This window comes from Macadamia integrifolia, chromosome 2 (assembly GCF_013358625.1).
Source record: "Macadamia integrifolia cultivar HAES 741 chromosome 2, SCU_Mint_v3, whole genome shotgun sequence".
NCBI lineage: Eukaryota > Viridiplantae > Streptophyta > Magnoliopsida > Proteales > Proteaceae > Macadamia > Macadamia integrifolia.
This window is the reverse complement of record NC_056558.1, coordinates 20,997,828-21,016,713: the sequence shown is the minus strand read 5'-3', so window position 1 is coordinate 21,016,713 and position 18,886 is coordinate 20,997,828. Positions and strand designations below refer to the sequence as shown.

The 18,886-nt window shown below is 36.0% G+C and overlaps 2 protein-coding genes across 5 annotated transcripts; one reads left to right on the top strand and one right to left on the bottom strand.

Moving 5' to 3' along the window:
* The first annotated feature begins 1,064 nt into the window (after positions 1 to 1,064).
* Positions 1,065 to 2,864, top strand: LOC122064325 (equilibrative nucleotide transporter 8-like). The gene is made up of 2 exons (XM_042628035.1): positions 1,065 to 1,554; positions 2,537 to 2,864. The coding sequence occupies exons 1-2, from the start codon at positions 1,065 to 1,067 to the stop codon at positions 2,845 to 2,847; spliced, it is 801 nt and encodes a 266-aa protein (XP_042483969.1). The 3' UTR covers positions 2,848 to 2,864.
* Positions 2,865 to 3,042: 178 nt separating this feature from the next.
* LOC122072274 (G-type lectin S-receptor-like serine/threonine-protein kinase SD2-5) lies at positions 3,043 to 7,749 on the bottom strand. Of its 4 annotated transcripts, XR_006138366.1 has the most exons (3): positions 4,254 to 7,748; positions 3,934 to 4,129; positions 3,064 to 3,179 (listed from the first exon to the last, which is right to left on the bottom strand). XR_006138366.1 is itself a non-coding variant. In XM_042636860.1 (2 exons), exon 2 carries the CDS (start codon positions 6,788 to 6,790, stop codon positions 4,331 to 4,333), a length of 2,460 nt encoding a protein of 819 aa, XP_042492794.1. In that variant the 5' UTR covers positions 6,791 to 6,811; positions 7,295 to 7,749; the 3' UTR covers positions 4,167 to 4,330. The 4 variants fall into 4 exon arrangements, 2 of the variants coding, with proteins under 2 accessions (XP_042492794.1, XP_042492795.1); XR_006138367.1 differs by lacking the exon at positions 3,934 to 4,129 and having other exon boundaries at positions 3,043 to 3,179; XM_042636860.1 differs by lacking the exons at positions 3,064 to 3,179; positions 3,934 to 4,129 and having other exon boundaries at positions 4,167 to 6,811; positions 7,295 to 7,749.
* Positions 7,750 to 18,886: the final 11,137 nt, after the last annotated feature.

Genomic DNA, 18,886 nt, shown 5'->3' with positions numbered 1-18,886 from the left:
GAATCCCTTCCCCACCTCCTTTAACTCTTACTGTTTGTAGGTAACGACTGATGAACAGTATCTCTCATTTTTTTTTCCAAAACTGCCCTCTAAATTGAACACATATTACAAGAATGATGTTATCTCCACATCTTCCCTGGATGATCCTACCATAACAGATGAACATTGATGAAGAGGGGAAGGCAAGGAGAAGATCACACCCCTCCCCTTTCTCATGCATTTGATGATGAATTGGATGCGAAAACAGACCACTGCCTCTTGTCTTAATAGAAAAAGAATAAGGGGAAACTGACACTTATTGCTTGTGATGAAACCGTGTATTGATCACTCCAGTAACTCATGTTTAATATATCTTCTACGAGGAATTATTGATTGATGATGCATACACCTAATAGGTAGTCACATCTTTCTTTTGTTTACAGTATCTCTGTAAGAGATGTGTGTGCTGCACTTGATTTTACAATGTGGTATGTGACGCGGAAAAGATTGCAGCTCTTCGGAGTTTGAACCTCTCAAATATGAACCGTTCCATTTCACGCGTGCCGGCTTAATGCTTCCTGCAATTTGATGAAACATCATGGGCATTTTCAAGATTTCAAAACTAGGAATTAGGTACAAGTCATTGATTCAGAATCAAATCATCAAGAATCGGTCGGACTCACCTGCACTCAACCAGAATTAGTAAGCTAAGAATTGCGATTAATATTGGTTGATTCTGAGTTATCAGCCGATCATGTTGGTCCATAGAATGAAACTGAACCCATTGTTCACATGAAAGTAGTAGTTTTGGGGGATGAGATTCGGGACATGCCAGCAACCTGAACCATGTGAAGCTGCAGAATAAAAGCTACTTCTCCCTTAATACCATCCATCCATTAGGTCCCCACACTGTCTACCCAGAAAAGACATACTGATTCCAAGCTCTTAGCCTATCAAGTATCAACAGATCAATGTCCTAGTTGAGAAATGATCATTGCTGGCTGCAATCCCCACTATACCCACTAACCATCTCTCAAGAGGACTATAAAAGCTGTTGTATTTGTTACAAACCACGTCAATGTGAAATGGAAAGAGTTAAGGGCCCTGATGATGATCAGACTGAGCCAAGGGATGCCTTCAACATGGCATACATCATTCATTTTGTTCTTGGCGCAGGCAATTTGCTTCCATGGAATGCTCTAATTACTGCTGTTGATTACTTCAGCTATCTCTATCCAGATGAGCATGTTTACAAGGTGTTTGCCATAGCATACATGGGCTCTTCGCTGCTGGTTCTGGTCCTACTGTTGAGTTGGGGTGGCTGGAGCAAGAGGCAGGGCTTTAGATTAAGGATGAACTTGCGACTGTCAATGTTTGTTCTCTCTCTCATGATGGCCCCATTGCTGGACTGGACTTATCATGGCAGGAGGTCACATGGAGCCTATACTGTGACTGTTGCAGCAGTGGAACTCTGTGGTTTAGCTGATGGGTTGATAGGTGGAAGCTTGATAGGATCTACTGGGAAGCTGCCCGAAAGGTATATGCAAGCAGTTTTCGCAGGAACAGCTTCTTCAGGTACTCTTTGGATATAGATGGTTCTTGTATCTCCTTTCCATTCAGCAGCAACACATACAAGTCTTTAGGTTGAAAACTGGATTTTCAAAAACTACTCACCAAGTGAACCTAAAGAGAGGCTGGAGTTGCACAAAATAGTATGAAAATGAAAACTGAACCACAGCATAAATACTCAATGAAGCACTCAAAATTACAGAGTCAACCAACAGAGAAGAGATTTAAGTCAAGCTAAGAATTTGATTCAGTGCCTTTTTTTTCTTTTTTTTTCAAGGGACAAGAATTGTTCACTAGATTGTTAAAATGACATGGTTGCAAGTACTTGATAAAAAAATATTCTGTTTAACGAATAATAAACGGACAAGAAGCTTCCTAGTAATAATTATTAAACTTGAACGCATGCTGCAATATGAGCATTTTTAGTTAGGTTAGAAAAATACTTCTGTGTTACTGAGCAAAATCAGAGTGAAGCCCCTCTTGTCTCATCAGGCTACTTCCTGATTAGGAGAGCCGTCATGCAACTCTTTCTAGATCTTTGGTTCTGATTACCTGAAGCATGGGTTTTCATGACTTGGTTATTCACAACCAAAGTTTTAGTTCCTAAGGAATACCTTACCAAGAATTTCACATATTGCAGTTGGTTTTGGAAAAACCAATTAAACATTTTACCATATTTATGAGCACTTGTCTAGATCTTAAAGATCCTCCAAGGGTGGAACACTGCTTATGTGGTTCATTCCTTTTGCATCTTGATTCAAAATATAAACGATTGATGACCCATAACAAATCATGTCAAAATATGCCTCAGCCTTGGGTTCATGTTTTGAAGTTCAACTCTTAACTTCGAATCGCAAACAATTCGCTGCCTCACTTCTGAATCTTTGATTGAATTCTTCATCTGCCAACAGGGGTTCTAGTTTCCATCATGAGGATTGTAACAAAGGCATCCCTTCCCCAGGACGCCCCCCCCCAGTCTTCTGGTGAGTGCGCACCTCTACAGTATATGTTCCAAAGACAATTGGGAAGACTACATGGGCTTGCATCTTGAGGATTTTATTCTATCCTCTCTTTACCGCTTGCCTCCATGGACCAAAGCAGTTGAGAACAGAAGTCCCAGTGATATTTCTGATAGGCATGCTAGGACTATCCAATGGGTATCTGACAAGTGTTCTCATGATACTTGCTCCTAAATCAGTACTAGTTGAAGAAGCAGTAACAGTTGGAGTTGTGATGGCTTTGTTCTTGGTGATTGGGTTAGTAATAGGTTCAGTTCTGGGGTGGTTCTGGATCATTTGAAACTGAGTCCCCACAAATGGCGAAGTTGATAATAAATTTTTTTCTCCTATCCTCTCGATACAGATGAGGTGGGTTCGTCAGCTTCACACTTCATATCTCCATCACTTCTACGTCCAAATCAGAAAGAGGGAATTGATGAGATCCAACAGAAAAGGAGGATGCAGAAAACCAATTCATCCAGCCTCAAGAGAACATCTTTATTATGTCACTAGGGCAGCTTCCAAAATATATTTGGATCAATTGCTAATTTGCTACTCAATTTGCTTGGATGTGACATCTCTTCCTTTTTTTACTCTTGGAATGATGAATATATTAAACAGTCAAAACCCAACCTGAAGAAAGAGAAGGAAAAGAAATACAGATGATACAAAGAATGGAAATAATTTTGTACAAAGAATTGAAATATGTTGATAACTTTCTTGTTATAAACTCTATAAACTGCGTTAGATATTAATAAGGATGCTTACATATTTTGTTACATGCAGGGGCCCATGATCATTTTATGGCATATAGTTTTTCTATTCCTAATTTGTGAGAATCAGAGATCAGCAACCTCTTTTCAACTTAATTTTTTCTAAAATAATAAATATGTTGGATTAATCTAAAAATATACATGTAGATCTATAAAAAAAACTTCACAGATACAAAGATGTCCTACGGAAATTTTCAGTTCATATTCCTTTGAATCCCAAAAGTTTCAATTATTATTGTAAAAAAATCTTACTTCAAAATATGTTTTATACATCAATTGGTCCTATAATCTACGCCCAGGAAGTTTTGCAGGACTTATAATATTTTTCAACTTTCAACCAATCCTAGTATTTGGCACTGATTTTTTTTGGCATCACCAGAATTTAACAACTTTTAGATCATTTAAGAACTAACAGTGATACTTGAAAAGGTTTAAATAAAAATGCATTATGGCTTTCTTTTTTGTTTGAGTTTTGCATTCATCTTTTATAACTACTTTCAGTTTAAAACTTAGGAATAATGTTTTGTATTTGGGTGAAAATTTTAGCTCTAGTTTGATGCAACAAAGAAATCCTCTAGGTAAAAAGTTAAAATAATGAACAATTTCTTTCATACATGAAGAAGGGAATGGCTTAGAAGGCCATTTTCTTGGGGTGATTTTCTTGCTTCAGACACTCTTTGGCACCACACATCAAATGAAGGGTTGTGGACTTCCCAGCACATGTTAGCAGAATGGGGTTCTTCCAATACACTTCCATCTTGACAAAGTATTCTTCAAAATTGATGGCAATGCAAGGAATGCATTTGAAAACTAGAAAAGGAAAGAAGTAAAATTGTTTCAACAAAAATAAAAAAACCTTTCATAATTGCTACTATTACAAAAGTTGAGATTTACAGAACTTCTGAGTACTATACAATAAGGAAAAATATATAACCTTTGCAGATGTGATAATTCATCTTCGAAGGATCCTAGTTTTGATGGCTGCACCTCTATTTGTGTACATAGTTTGTGCTATCTGGGACCTGACAGGCGTACAGCTGAGAGATGGGCATCGCTGTTGCAATCTGAAGGTCCTGATGAAGAACCCTCCTCACTGATTGACTTATAAAGATTCGAGTAAAGACGGGACCCCATCTGAGAAGAGGTTGGTGGTTGAGGAACAGTAGAGAGACCTTCAAGCATTTGGACCACTTTAGTCATAGATGGCCGCAAGTACATGTCTTCCCGTATACACCACAAAGCAACCTTAATAGCCGTGATCACCCTTTCATCATCTTTGTGAATGTTCAGCTTCGAATCAAGGATTTCTCTAGTCCTCCCTTCTTCCATCATCTTGAAGGCATAAGAGGGGAAATGAGCTTTCTCCGAAGTCTCTGATGGATCAAAATTCTTCCTTCCACCAATTATTTCAAGCAAGACCATACCAAAGCTGTATACATCACTCTTCTCTGATATAGCATAGTTTGTAATCCACTCCGGTGCTAGATACCCCCTCGTACCTCTTAGTGTGGTGAACACATGGCTCTGTTCCCTAGTCATCAGCTTAGCCAAACCAAAATCTGAGACCTTCGCAAAATAATTATCGTCAAGAAGCACATTTTCTGGCTTTATATCACAATGGATAATCTTCACATCACAGTCCTCATGTAGATAAGCTAATCCTTTTGCCATTCCCAGAGCAATATTGAACCTCGTTTCCCAGTCCAACATATGATCTTCTCTAGCCTTCGGGAAGATCCATCTGTCCAGAGACCCTTTTGCCATGTATTCATATGCAAGAAGCCGATGAGTTCCCTCAGCACAAAAGCCTTTGAGCCTGACCAAATGGACATGATGGATGCTTCCGATGATGCTAACTTCAGCTCGGAATTCTTTCTTCCCCTGACCAATGCCCTCCAACTTCTTCACAGCTAGTTGAGTCCCATCAGGAAGCATCCCCTGGTAGACTGAGCCAAACCCGCCCTGACCAAGTTTTACAGAAAAGTCATTAGTAGCAGTTTGAAGATCATTGTAACTGAACCGAATGGGTGCACCAGATAAATTCTCCAGGAACATGTCCTCTTCTGATGAATTGGGGGTCTCTGGTACACTTTTCTTCTTGTGGTACCGGATTCCCAAATAAAGTATACCAGAAATTAGTAGTACTGTCACAACAGCAATGACCATGATGATGGGAAGGTGTTTCTGGCTACTGCTGCTTCCCTTCCCAACTGATTTTTGCCCTTGGTTTCCATCTGTCAGAACCTTAATATATGAAATATACCCTGTAGAACCCTGGCCAGGTTGCTCTAAGCTTCCTATCTGATCAAATAGGAAGCATTGCCCTGCACTATTATCAAAGAACAAAGCAAGGCAAGAGCAGTTACTAAGGCACGCATTTTTACAACCATTCAGATCAGACTTGGAATATGATGGGATGTACCCTAGCGCAAAATAGTCAAGACTATCCCCGGCATTTACAAGTTCTAATGAACCATTTGAGTTTGAACTACATGGAGAGTCAATCCCAGGATTGCAATTAGGTTGGGAGTTGAGAACAGCAGGGCACTGGCACCGGTCACTGTAACAAACATAATATGGACCACAAGGCTCAGGTATGCCACAAGAACCTTGAGGTATCACCTTCGGCTCTGCAACAGTCGACCCATCATTCTCAAGATTGTAGAATGAGATCACTCCCTGGGAGCTTAACACTGCAGCCCATGTGTTGTTCTGATTAGTATTGTCCGAGAAGATAAACTGCCAGAGAAGAGCTTGATTTTTATCATAGGACTTCCACGAATTGGAACTCAGAGCTACAGACTTGACCACCCCACCAACCTTGTTAATGGTTCTACGTGTCTCCTTAGACATAGACCAATAAGGTTGCGGAGTTGGGAAGCCCGCATAGAGAATCAAATCTCCAGAATTGATTTCAAGATAACAACTCAAGTTATTAGTGCTGGGATCACTTACAAGCTTCATTCCCTCCAAGAAATCCTGACCAGACAAAAGGGTATCAGTGGGATAGCTGAAACTCTGCCAGAGTGATTTACCATCTTTACCTAGCAAGACCAAATTTCCTGAGTCTTTCAGCTCCATGGCTGTTACTCCCTTGCCTCCAGTATCTGTAGACCAAACTACATCCCCTCCGCTTTGCAAATAAGCATTCCCATTGTCTGCAAATACGAATTTATCAGAACTTCCAACTGGGGATCCCCTGTTCGCAGTCCAGACTACCTTTGAACTACCGATGTGTTGAACAACTAACAGAAACAAAGTGACATTTTGTGTAGTGGAGAAGCCAAAAGCAAATTCCGAGTTGTTGGATAGCAGAAACATTCCATTGTTATCAATAAAATTCATCTGAGACCCTTGAAACCCTGGAGAAATCTGACCAATACGCTGAATAATGGCCGTGGAAGTTCCAGACAACACAAAAATAAGCAAACAAATATGCCCACCATAACTCGAGAGAACCCGAGTTTCCATAGCTGCACGGAGAGCCTGAATCTGGCGAATCTCGCCCCAAAAAAATGGAGGTAATAGACGATAACAGGAACTGGCTAAGCAATTAAAAGAAGATATTTTGAATACCAAAATGAGTAGAAGAAAGGATCTGAAGGGGATAAAAAAGGATACTTTACTCGGAAAACCATTCTGCAACTTCCAATATAAACTCTATTTTCTTGTTTCGACTAAGCAATCAGATTCTATACTGTCTTAAAAAGTACTCAATTCCTCTTCCACCTTGCTTAAAAACTGTAGAAACCCATTACTAGCTAAAGACAAAGAAGAACCGCCCAATTAGACTAGAAATGCGAAAGTGGTCAGTGGTAGCTAATGGTTTCTCTTCATGTTCACACAGAAAGCAAGCAAGCATAAGAAACCGTACAGATCTCACCAAAGGACGGAAGTTTTACCCAGCCATTGACCGAAGAAAATGGAGATAGTCAAAACGAACAACAACAGAGACGAACAAAAAACGTAACTCACCTCATTTCTATCTTCTAGTAATTGAAACAAGTGGGATTTGCAGAAGTGGGTTCTGGCTCTTTGCTGATTTTAAGTCAAAAGAAGAAGAGGATTGGACAAATCTGTTGTTTCACCCTTAATAGCTGGAACGAAAGATCCAAGTCCAAAGGCAGGCTTCGAATCTGCTTCAGGGTTGAAGACAAGTGACGACTGCCATACAAGAATCCATGTGAATCAACAATCCTCATTGAAGAAATCGAATATCAAACCTCTCTTGGGTCTGGACACTTGAAAGGTTTCCAGATTTTCGTGTTTGTTTGTGGATGTTAGAAGGGAAAGGAGAGGAAATCAATGCCCAGTTGCCTACTGTCAAACCAAATTTAATGCTAGAAAGAGGGAGAGAGAGAGAGAGAGAGGGGGCTTTCACAGCTTTCACAACCACCTTGACGTGCTTAGCCCGTTGGGAGTCGGCTCGGCTGTGGAAGTCTGTGAGACTGTGACAGAACAGAGGTAAGAATTGGGATCAGATTTGGCATTAGTTTTTTGAAATGTGGGTCCCACAGAACCACAATAGTAGATGAGATATGGGTCCCATTTAAAAAAAAATAAAAATAAAAAAGATATGGGTCTCATGTGCAGTTTTGCAAGATTTATCTCCTCCCAAACGTAGGGGCAAGAACACCCATTATCAGGTGGGCCCTGTGGTTTACAATAGAGACATGGGGGGCCCATACTGGTTGTTGCTGTGTGTAGACGTGTATTTAACGTATGACATAGGCAAGTCCGAAAATGGATCTTTCTTGACCTTCTGAAGTGTCGTTGCCTGTAGAGAGAGAAGAAAATGGAAACTTTTTATAAAATAGAAATCTAAAGACTGGAGGTGAAGAGCAATCCCAACCCTCATCAAAGGCATAAATCTTGTTAATGTTGATATTTCTATTAATGTTTTCATTGGACTTTGTATTGCTATAGGGATCACATTAACTTTTAAGGAATTCTCTCTAAGGTTAAAGTTTAAGGGGTAGGTTAGTTCACTAATCTGTTTTTTAATTTTAAATATAAATTGATTCGAATTGATTGAGACCAACAGAGATAACACCTTCCTAAGAAAGAATAGGTAACTTGAGTTCCCCCAATTTTCTCTTGATTCAAAGAGGCAAAACTCTCAAACTTAATCTAGTTTCTTAAAATTCATTTGTCTTTGACCACTGCCCTTTTTGAATCAACACTTATTCATCTTTTTCTTATAAAAATATTTCACTTTCAGGATGCTTGGTTTTGTAATCAGGAGTATGTTTTTTTTTTTTTTTAAATAAAAAATAGAACTCATTTGGTATTATGAAAAAAGTTTTTAAAAAAAAGAAAACCCCTCAAGTTCCCCCTGCGATGATAAGTTCAAATATTTTATTGCATATTACAATACTTTTTTTTTTTTATTATTATTATTATTATTATTATTAGGCTGGCCCAAGGAAAATTGATCTCATGATCTCTTAAATGTGAGGTATTGGTCTTTACCAACTAGTAGACCCAAGGAGAGCTAATCCTTAGATTCAATTGTGAGGTCTTTGGTTTAATATTTTTCCTATTTGGTTAATAGGCTATTGGCGCTTTGTAATTGTTGAGTTTTTGTTGATGTCATTGAATTAAAAAAAAAAAAAAAAAAAAAAAAAAGCTAAAATTTCCTCCTCTAACATCTTACTAAAGAATCTAGTCTAATAGCAATCCATTACATTACCAAATATAACAGTGTCTACGAGACACTATCTTTACCCAGGGTGAGGACAGAATCTTTTCATCTAATCCTCTAATTGGATTGCAGAAAGGTATTTTAGATTATAAACAGTAAGAGGTGAAAGTTAATGATCATTAGGCTCACAAAACGTCATTAAAAACTCTAGGAGCGTATTTAAAGGGATTAGAATTGATCAAGAGACAAGGATTAAAGTATCGGTATCGGTCACCGTATCGATCAGTCAAAATTAAGATACGTATCGGACAGTATCGTATCGTATCGGAGATACACTAAGATACGCTAAAGATACACACATAAATGGATAGGAAACATTTTTTTAAACACTTTTGCATAAAGAATTTGTTAAAAAAAAACTATTGATAACATGTATTATGCATAAACACTAAATTGAGGGTATCGTACTAAGAATTTAAGGTTTGTAGTTGTCCCATAAATGTAAAATACTTGTTCCCAACCTTGATTTCCACTTTAGTTAGAGAGAAATATGGCTGACAGCAACTTTGGAACAAAAACCCTTCAAAAAATCGTGTTTTTCTGAAAAATTACCCATCTTGGCCATTATATGACCATAGCGCACTGTATCGGTACATACCGATACTCACCGATACGTATCGATACTCACCGATATGTACCGATATATATATCGATACTCACCGATACATACCGATATATATCGATACTCACCGATACATACCGATATATATCGATACTCACCGATACGTGCCAATGTATACCGATACGTACCGATCGATACATACCGATACTCATCGATACGTACCAATACATACCGAAACGTACATTTTACCTCAATTTTATAATTTTCATAGTCATATCGAGGCATATCGTATCGTATCGATGTGTATTGGTGGTATATTGATGCATATCGGTATGTATTGTAGGATATATATCGATACGAAAGGATTTTAAAAATTTCATGTATCGTATCGATGTGTATCGTATCGATCGGCTAAATTTAAGATACGTATCGGAGGGTATCGTATCGGTATCGGAGATACTTAAAACCATGTCAAGAGAAAAAGGAAATCATGAATTAAGGTAATTTAAAATAAAATAAAAAAAAGCTATATGTTGGATTATGCTTGAAAAAAAATTTGGATTTATTCAAATGCAGAATATATCCTAAAATTTATAGTAATTATATGTTTTACACTTCTAGGTATCATAGAATCAAATGATATATAAAGACATTTAGTGATAAAGCATAATACAAGTGTAAATATGCTTATATTGCAAGTTAAAGATTTTAAAATATTAATTTTCGTAAGATGATAGGAAAAATTACATTCTAATGCGGTTGAGGAAAATAAGGAGCAGCTAAATGAAAGGCCAAAGATTAAAATAAATAAATAATTAAAAAAATAATTCAAGGCAAGAGTTCAAGGATTTTAGATGATTACCACATGTGATTATATAAACTACTAAAATTTCTTAATTATCATATTAAATAATAATACATTTTACATATTTTAACGAAGGGTTTTAGATGAAAAGTAAAATGAAATTTAATAACCAGTGTGGAATGATATGGAGTTAGTGATATAGCCACATGGGATAATGATTACAAATTTTTATATTTTAAGTTTAAATTTTTCACTTCACTTCCCTTCCCTTCAATACGCCTTGCAAAAAAAATGAGCCTTAAAATGATTCATAAATTTTTCTGCAACCTCTAGGATTAGCTAAATCATTTATGTTTATGAGCATCATGCAAGCCGGCATATCTTACTAGAAAAATTTGGTTAAAATTCAAAATAACAAATACATGGTACAATAATGAATCAGACCATCATGCAAACTGGATTCAGAGGACACCTTCTCAGTCAGCCAGTTAACATTTACTTTAGCCTCTGAGCATACTTAGTAGCATTTTCATTTTGGAGTTATATCTCTCTAAAAGGGAAGAATATATAGGTCCTAGATCCTCATCTAAATGGTTATGACTCCCAAATAATCAAAAGATCATTGGTTCGGACTGTTGGACCACATTGCCCGCTGCCCACTTGGAATAAATGAAGAGATGAATCTTCAAGGGTGCTTTGGTCCCCCTTGTATCCACACAAAGTTATTTCATGGAACGAGGAGAGAGATAGACATGAAGATGCTAGCATACCTTGTCTCTATCACAACGGCTCAACACACTAGTAGTGTGTAATGGAATTTTATATACTAGCATCTTATTAATCATTGGATAGGATGCGAAGCATCTCAACTATTTAATATATCCATTGTTGTATCTCTCTCCCTCCATCATATTGCACCCAATGCAGTTGTGTCTCCCCTTTTCTCTCTTCCCTGCTCACCACTGTGACTCATCACCTTGCACCTGACCCAACCCACCCTTAACCTGCCTTGTCCTGCCAATCACTCCTACCCGCGCTACCTATTGCTTTCACCTGCAACCCCATCCCACCCCCACACCAATCAGACCTCTACCATTGCTAACTCACTTTCGTCCACCACTACTCTCCCACTCCCTCTCTCGCCATTGCACAACCCAGCACCCCCGTACCCCTAACCTTCATCTATCAAGCTTCCATACTGCTCCATCTCCCAACCGAAGTGTATGAACTCCAAATCCCAATTGACAATCCTCTCTTTTGATTTCCCAAACCAATTACCCACAACAGCAAACCAGCAAGATGATCCTAATGCATGAATCTTCCACCAATATTCTGACCCAAAAACAATTGTAGAAATTCCATTACCAAACATTTCAAATGAAAGGAAAACCAGAGGTCGATCGATTTCCATTATGTCTAGCATTATACATTCCAATCCATGAGGTTGCATGGAATTGGAACTATTAGTAAATCTTACTCGTGCATGCATTTTTATATTTTTTAGATAATTTTTTTAAAAATATTTTCTAGATAAATTTATAGAAAAAAAATCTTAAAGTAAGCAAAGTGGTGAATTAAGAAGTTGTAACATTTTTTGCTATTTTGAGATTGACTTATATTTTATTTATCAATGATGGTAAATCTTGTTGTGTCATATAAAAAACTAAATTAAATATTGAATTAAAAAGCTTTCAACTTCTTTAAATTTATTTTTATTTTCTAGTAATATTTTTTGAAAAAAGACAAAGAACAATTAAAAGAAGATTAATATTTCTTAATTCACTACTTTAGTGACGATACATTACACCCTTATAAAATAATAATAAAAAAGAGGTTTAGTAGATAAATATAACAACTTTTGTTTTAAAGCATGAAAGTAGCATGGATGCTCAAAATATTAGTGAATATAAGGGACATCACTTATTTATGCAACATCAGTTAAGGGAATCTACTATATATGGTAACTGAAGGGACCAAAGAGGGTTCTAATATTTCTATTGTCTTGTTTCTCCTTCTTTTTTTTTCAAGTGAGGATGGCATTGAGGGCCCCATAAAGACGCCGACATCTGCAGCTGTTATGATTTACTCATGGTCACCTCATTGTCAGTTGTTCAATATTTCTATAAATGGAAATTATTAAACAATCCAAGATTAGAGAAAAATAAATAAGGATAAGGGTTTCTTGTGGAAAACAAAACCAAAATCGCAGCATCGGATGATTGGGGATCTTTTAGGGTATGTGCCTAGATGCTTTTAGTTTTTCAATATTAATTTCATCTCACTATTTGTTGTAGAGGATGTGAACTCATGAGATATGTGGCCTTATGCATACCTAAGATCAATTTATTTTGTATTTCATTGAGGGTGGAACAATCATTTCACGGAAGACCAATGGGTATATTTTTTCAAAGAAATCATTTTATCAAAAGACAAGAAATACGTTTTCTTAAAGTATGAGGTGAATCCACCACGTGGATCCCAAGGGAAGAGACCCACATACCCCTCTACTTTAGTATTATGATTCTGATTTGAACTTAAAAAAAAAAAAAAGTTTTGAATTTAAAAACGATCCTTAAAACTATCTATATCAGAAAAGCAAAAAGGGTTTAAGAGGATGCATGGAAGCTTATTATCCCAATAAATTCTCAAAGCATGAAACATTGGACGAAGTCCCCGGAAAAATTTTTAAAATTTATTTTCACTTACAGGTGCTTGCAGTTTCAAGGACATCTGCCGTTCTTGATGTCTGTTTGGATAGCCCCTATGCATTTAAACAATTCCATTTCCTTTTTTTAAGTATTTCAAGTTGTCTACAAATCACACAATTTTTATTTTTATTTTGTTTTTCATTATTTTAGTTTTATCTTTTATTTTTAATTAATTAATTATTATTTTTTTTGTCTTTGGTTGAAAGCTGTTTGAGGGTATCAAAATCGAAACTGTTTACACTGATGAAATAGTTTAATAAATGATTCTATTTTGATTTAGAAACTAAGATTATTTAATTAAATGTTTCAGATTTGATTTAAAAAATAAAATTAGTTAAATTAGTTAAAAACAATTAAAGTTTGATTTATGTATTAAATAAGGGCAATAGAACTTTCCTTTGTCACACGGCTATTGCGCAAGTGTGCTAAAAAAAAAAAAAGAAAGAAAAGCTACTACATACACTAGTGTGGGTCAATGGGATCCTAGGTGGAGGCATCCATCGTGTAAGTTGAGGGAGCAAGGCATTTTTCTTTCACCCATTAAATAAATGGTACTATCCTAAATCATTGACATTGTCATAATCCTATCGTCACATTGATGAAATTATTTATTTAATTTTTTTTTAAATAATCATTCAAAATTCAAAAATATGGAGAAAGTTTATATTAAATAATTAATATATTTTTTAAGAGAATATGTTAATATTAAATAATTGCTAATGTATTTTTATATGAAAGAAGGTTTTTGGGTGCATCATATTTTATGAAATTGTTTAGGATCAGTATAGCCATTTGATATATGGTTTGGTTTTGATTTTATTATATAAAATCCTTTAATAAACAATTCAGTTTTGATTTCTTTCTCTAACAACGTGAATAGAATCAAACCGTACCATTCAATTGAAAACCACATTGTTGAACACCCTTACTAGCCCCATTCCTGGGATCTTGCTAATCGGTGTTCCACATGTCTGGGTGCCTTTGTAACTCTACCAAATGACCAAATTTCCCTTGACACTATGTAGTTGACCGTTTGATCATTCTGACTCTTCCCACTCCGCAAAGATCAGTATCATATAATCAATATGACTGGTAATGTTGTCAATAATAATGACAACACAACCCCAGAATCATATAGTTTCTCAACATTCTCTAAGTTTGAAAATGAGTGCTTTATTGTGAATCCATAATTTCTAAAACCTAATCTTTCCACATTTTTTGGCTTGGCGATCTGCTTGAAGAAATAATGATGTAGTTTCCTTTGGTTCTTATTATGAACCCAACATAAATGACATTATAAAAAAGATCTAGTTCCTTTGGGTAATTTAGAAATGGGCATAAGATAAGTTGGAATTGAATTCAAAATAGATTTGACAAGAACAATCCTTCCTACAGGAGAAAATGAGTTCATTTCCATTGTAGTTAATTTGGATTTTATTTGTGAGTTGAGAATGGAAAAATTCTGCACTTGGATCTATCCATCAAATTCTTGATCTCAAGTAAAATAAATTAATAAAGAGAATCAGAATTCATAAATTTAATGTGCACATTTTGTTGTGGTCTAGTTGGGATATGGATTGAGTCTTGCTCAGTATGTAAGAGAGTTGTAGATTCATAGAAACAGGCTAGTTGTAAATCAATACATGCTAGTGCACTATAATCAGCACTTTGAAGCCAGCAAATGGTACACCCTTATTATTCTTAAGTAATTAGAACAGCTCGAGTTAGAGAGTGGTCCCCCTTTGTTGCGTAAAAGAGATCAGAATTCGAACATGCCGCTTTTTACTGGGAAGGATTGAACCATGAGAACGAATCTATAGGGCTATCACCTTCTTTGGCCAGATCTTCTAATATTATCACAACTATAGTTCAGTTCACTGTATGCATAGGCTTTGAAGCCAGCTGAAAATAGGCTAATGTGCGTAGCAAAGAAAATGGATGCGCTTAAACCCCTAACCTTTCAAACAGAGGGTGGTCAAAGGGTGGTCAAAGATCACAAAGAAAAGGCCTACTCACTATACAGACTGTTAAGAGATTTTGTTTATGATTTCATTTTTATGTTTAATCCTTAAAGTTACAGTGCATGCTATGTTTACAATATGGCATGCAGGTGGAACATAATCCACACCATATGCTATCACATTTTCGCTTGTTAAAAAAATCCATTCTCTTTGTGACATTGGTTCCTCTAATCTTTTTTATTAGTGCCATGACTATAGGTTTATAAATAATAGATTATATATAAATTTTGTACCAACTGATCATGCTATTGTATTAACCATCATGTATGGGGAAGTGCCTTCGGCGTAATGATGGTGGCCATCTAGTAAACATGGTGTAAGGCATCGAAAGATCGACTCCTAACCCCCCCCCACCCACCCACCAAATTAATAATAATAGTAGGTATTAGTAAATTAATAATAAGTGGCCATATGCCTAAACATTTAATTGATGAGGGGTCAAAACCTTAGACGTGAAATAATTTACTCCTTAGCTATATAGTACTTAAATAAGCTTCTTTTTGAAAATAACACATGTATAGAACAACTTTTTATGTTCATTTAGATTAGAAAAAGTGAATGGGAGAAAAGAAAGCCAAGTGGGTTGGGAAAAAACCAATGACAAAGGAAAGGATATTTAATCCTTAAAGGAAGACCATTTTTAAGGTTATGAACACCGTTGATGGTATTCACTCTTTGATAATAGAAAACACCCCAATGAGAAAAAAGTAATAAATATTTGAAAAACGAGTACCTTTATTTCTAGAAAGTTGGGTGGCTCTCCTTAAATGCATTTGTAAATGTTCTCCAGATGTCACTGAATTATTATTAGTGGAAGCTTCATGGTGATGAGCCAATGAATGATTGTGGATTTGTTTTAGGCATTGGAAAGCTCAGTCTTTAGATCACCTCTATGGCCTATGGGATATAACTTCTTACTGTCTACTGGTGATCATGGCTCTTAATTACATTGATTCCTTTATTATTATTTTGTTTTTTTTGTGCAAGAGAAAGTAACCCACTAATGGAAGAATAGATCAGGTTCACATAATCTCATACGTCTTTGATCCGTGATTTTAAAATCTATTTTCTTTCTCCTTATTTAATAGGTTTCAAATTCACGAATCAAAACATAGTCAACAAGGAACCTAGACAATAACCCACATAAGAGCCAGAGGGACCCACTAGATGACCAAGAGTTTAACACCACAAACTGCACATGTGGGGTGGGGTTCTTAAACTTGAGATCACAGCCTCAAAGGCTAACCTTCACCAAAAGAGGCAAGAACCACCCCAACGAGGACTATTGTTTGATGATATAATTTTTCTTTCTAGTTTCTCTTCCTTTGTATAATTTTTTCATCTATCTCGCAACTTTGATTAGGAGACTCACTTTTTGGCAAAAGGTTACTCTAGATTTTCTTTGTCTCATGTTTGTTGGTTTCAATCGCCCTCTTTTCTTGTAAAATTTTCCTCTCAAATCTAAGTTTCTCTAAAACAGGCTCTTAATTGCATTGATTCCTTTATTATTTTGTTTTTTGTGCAAGAGAAGGTAACCAACTAATAGGAGAATAGATCAGGTTTTCACAATCTCATACGTCTTTGATCCGTGATTTTAAAATTTATTTTCTCTCCTTATTTAATAGATTTCAAATTCACGAACCAAAACATAGTCAACAAGGAACCTAGACAATAACCCACATAAGAGCCAGAGGGACCCACTAGATGACCGAGAGTTCAACACCACAAACTGCATATGTGGGGTGGGATTCTTAAACTTGAGATCACAGCCCCAAAGGCTAACCTTCACCAAAAGAGGCAAGAACCACCCCAACGAGGACTATTGTTTGATGATATAATTTTTCTTTCTAGTTTATCTTCCTTCATATAATTTCTTCATCTATCTCATAACTTTGATTAGGAGGCTCACTTTTTGGCAAAAGGTTACCCTAGATTTTCTTTGTCTCATGTTTGTTGGTTTCAATCACTCTCTTTTCTTGTAAATTTTCCTTCTCACGTCTGGAGTTTCTCTAAAATAGGCTGTGTTTGGTAGCGAAGGGAAGAAAAGAAAAGAAAAGAAAAGAAGCAAGTACAAAAATTGTATTTTTCTTGTTTTAAGAATTTCTCTTTGTGCTTAGCATGTCTTGATCTAAGAAAAGTTTCAGTTTTTGAATTTCAAAATTTCCCTTAAGAATTGTGAAGTTTTATTTTATTTAAAAGAAAGAAAAACCTTGTCAAAAACATAAGAAAACATGAGAAAATACAAAAACTTTTCTGTTAATAGTAACCAAACAGACATTTTTTTATTTTCTCACTATTTCATTTCTTTTCCTTTTTCTAGATTTTTTTTTTTTCTTTTCTTCTCTTGACTACCGAACATATCCTCATAGTTCATTCAATAAAATTTTCATTTCTCGATAAAAAAGAAGAATTAGAAGATGGGGGGAAAGAAAGTTCTTGCAGAAAAGAAAACGGGAATTAAATCTCACTTATATAAAATGGATTACGTGCACTGTAAGACACTACATATTTCAACGAAGAGGACTGGAATTAGTTGAACTTCATTCACCTTCTTGGCCTATTAGTTATATTTTATGAAGTGGGTTTTGAACGATCAGGCAACTTGTTTAAATCTTCACCTTTTTAATTCTGGCACAGGTAAGAATAATTTTAACTCCTGAGGTGAACTTTTTTTTTTTATATATATATCACTGCTTACTTAGTGAGAATGCATATGCAGGTTGTGTTTAGTTGTTGAAACTAGTGGGAGAAAGAAAGAAAAGAGAAGAAGAGATGATCTTGCCAAGTCAAACCTAGTAGGGTAGGAAATAGTGACCAACTGCTTTCTTGATCTTACCAATTTAATTATTTTCCCTCTTAAAGTGGATGGTTAAGGGGTCAACCTAAGCTGTAGATTTCATTTCTTTTGGATCAAAATTCAACTCTTCAGGTTTTGTTGCCCTACCAATAAAGGCTACTCTGGAAAGTCTTGATTTAAAATTTAGTTGCAGAGAGATTTTAGAGAGAGTTGGATAAGGCCCATGCAGTGGATGAAAGTTGGATTTGCAAGGAACTTGGATTTTTTATGTGTATGGATGAAAGTTGGGTCACTTTATTAACTTCTATCAACTGGGGGCCCTCCTTTCACCATCTCTATGGGATGGTCTACAGCGTTCATTACTATTTTTACTACAGTACGTTTACCTACTCAATACTTAGATTTCAATTTATTTAAACGAACGATTTGAAGACTTATTGATTTTAACAACTGATTGTATAGTTGATCATTCGGACCTTTCAATTCATAGACGTGGATCTCAATTATAGATTTAAAGCCAATCAGATATCACAGCATGCCTAACTTTGTCCAATGAGAACTAGACATGCATCCCTTATCCTCATGTGCTTTGGGAAGCCGGTTGATCTGGTTGAGTCTTTTCAAAATCTGGGTTTTCTTTAAATAAATAAAATCTCTTATTAATTATCTCAGTGGGCTGAAACCAAGGCAGATTCAGTCCAGCGTAATGGGCCATATTGATATATAAAGTACCGGCAGTCTTCACATAATATATAATGGGTTTTTATTAAAGATTCAATTTCTGACCCAACCATTCCCAGGATAGGCCAGGCCAAGTCCAACCCTTATTATTGATCCCACTTTCATATAAATCATTGTTTGTTTTGAATTGAGTTGGGCCAGTTTTAGTTGTTGGGCCATTAAAAATAATTTAAGTATTTATGCCCAAACACATGGTGGACAGAGGGACCCTATGTTGTGGGACCTACGT

What these genes read in the sequence shown, in the direction of transcription:
- LOC122064325 (XM_042628035.1), top strand. Translation starts at nt 1,065, where the DNA reads ATGGAAAGAGTTAAGGGCCCTGATGATGATCAGACTGAGCCAAGGGAT. An exon ending in CGCAGGAACAGCTTCTTCAG is followed by an intron (nt 1,555 to 2,536) that starts GTACTCTTTGGA and finishes TCTTCTGGTGAG; the next exon opens with TGCGCACCTCTACAGTATAT.
- LOC122072274 (XM_042636860.1), bottom strand. Translation starts at nt 6,790, where the DNA reads ATGGAAACTCGGGTTCTCTCGAGTTATGGTGGGCATATTTGTTTGCTT.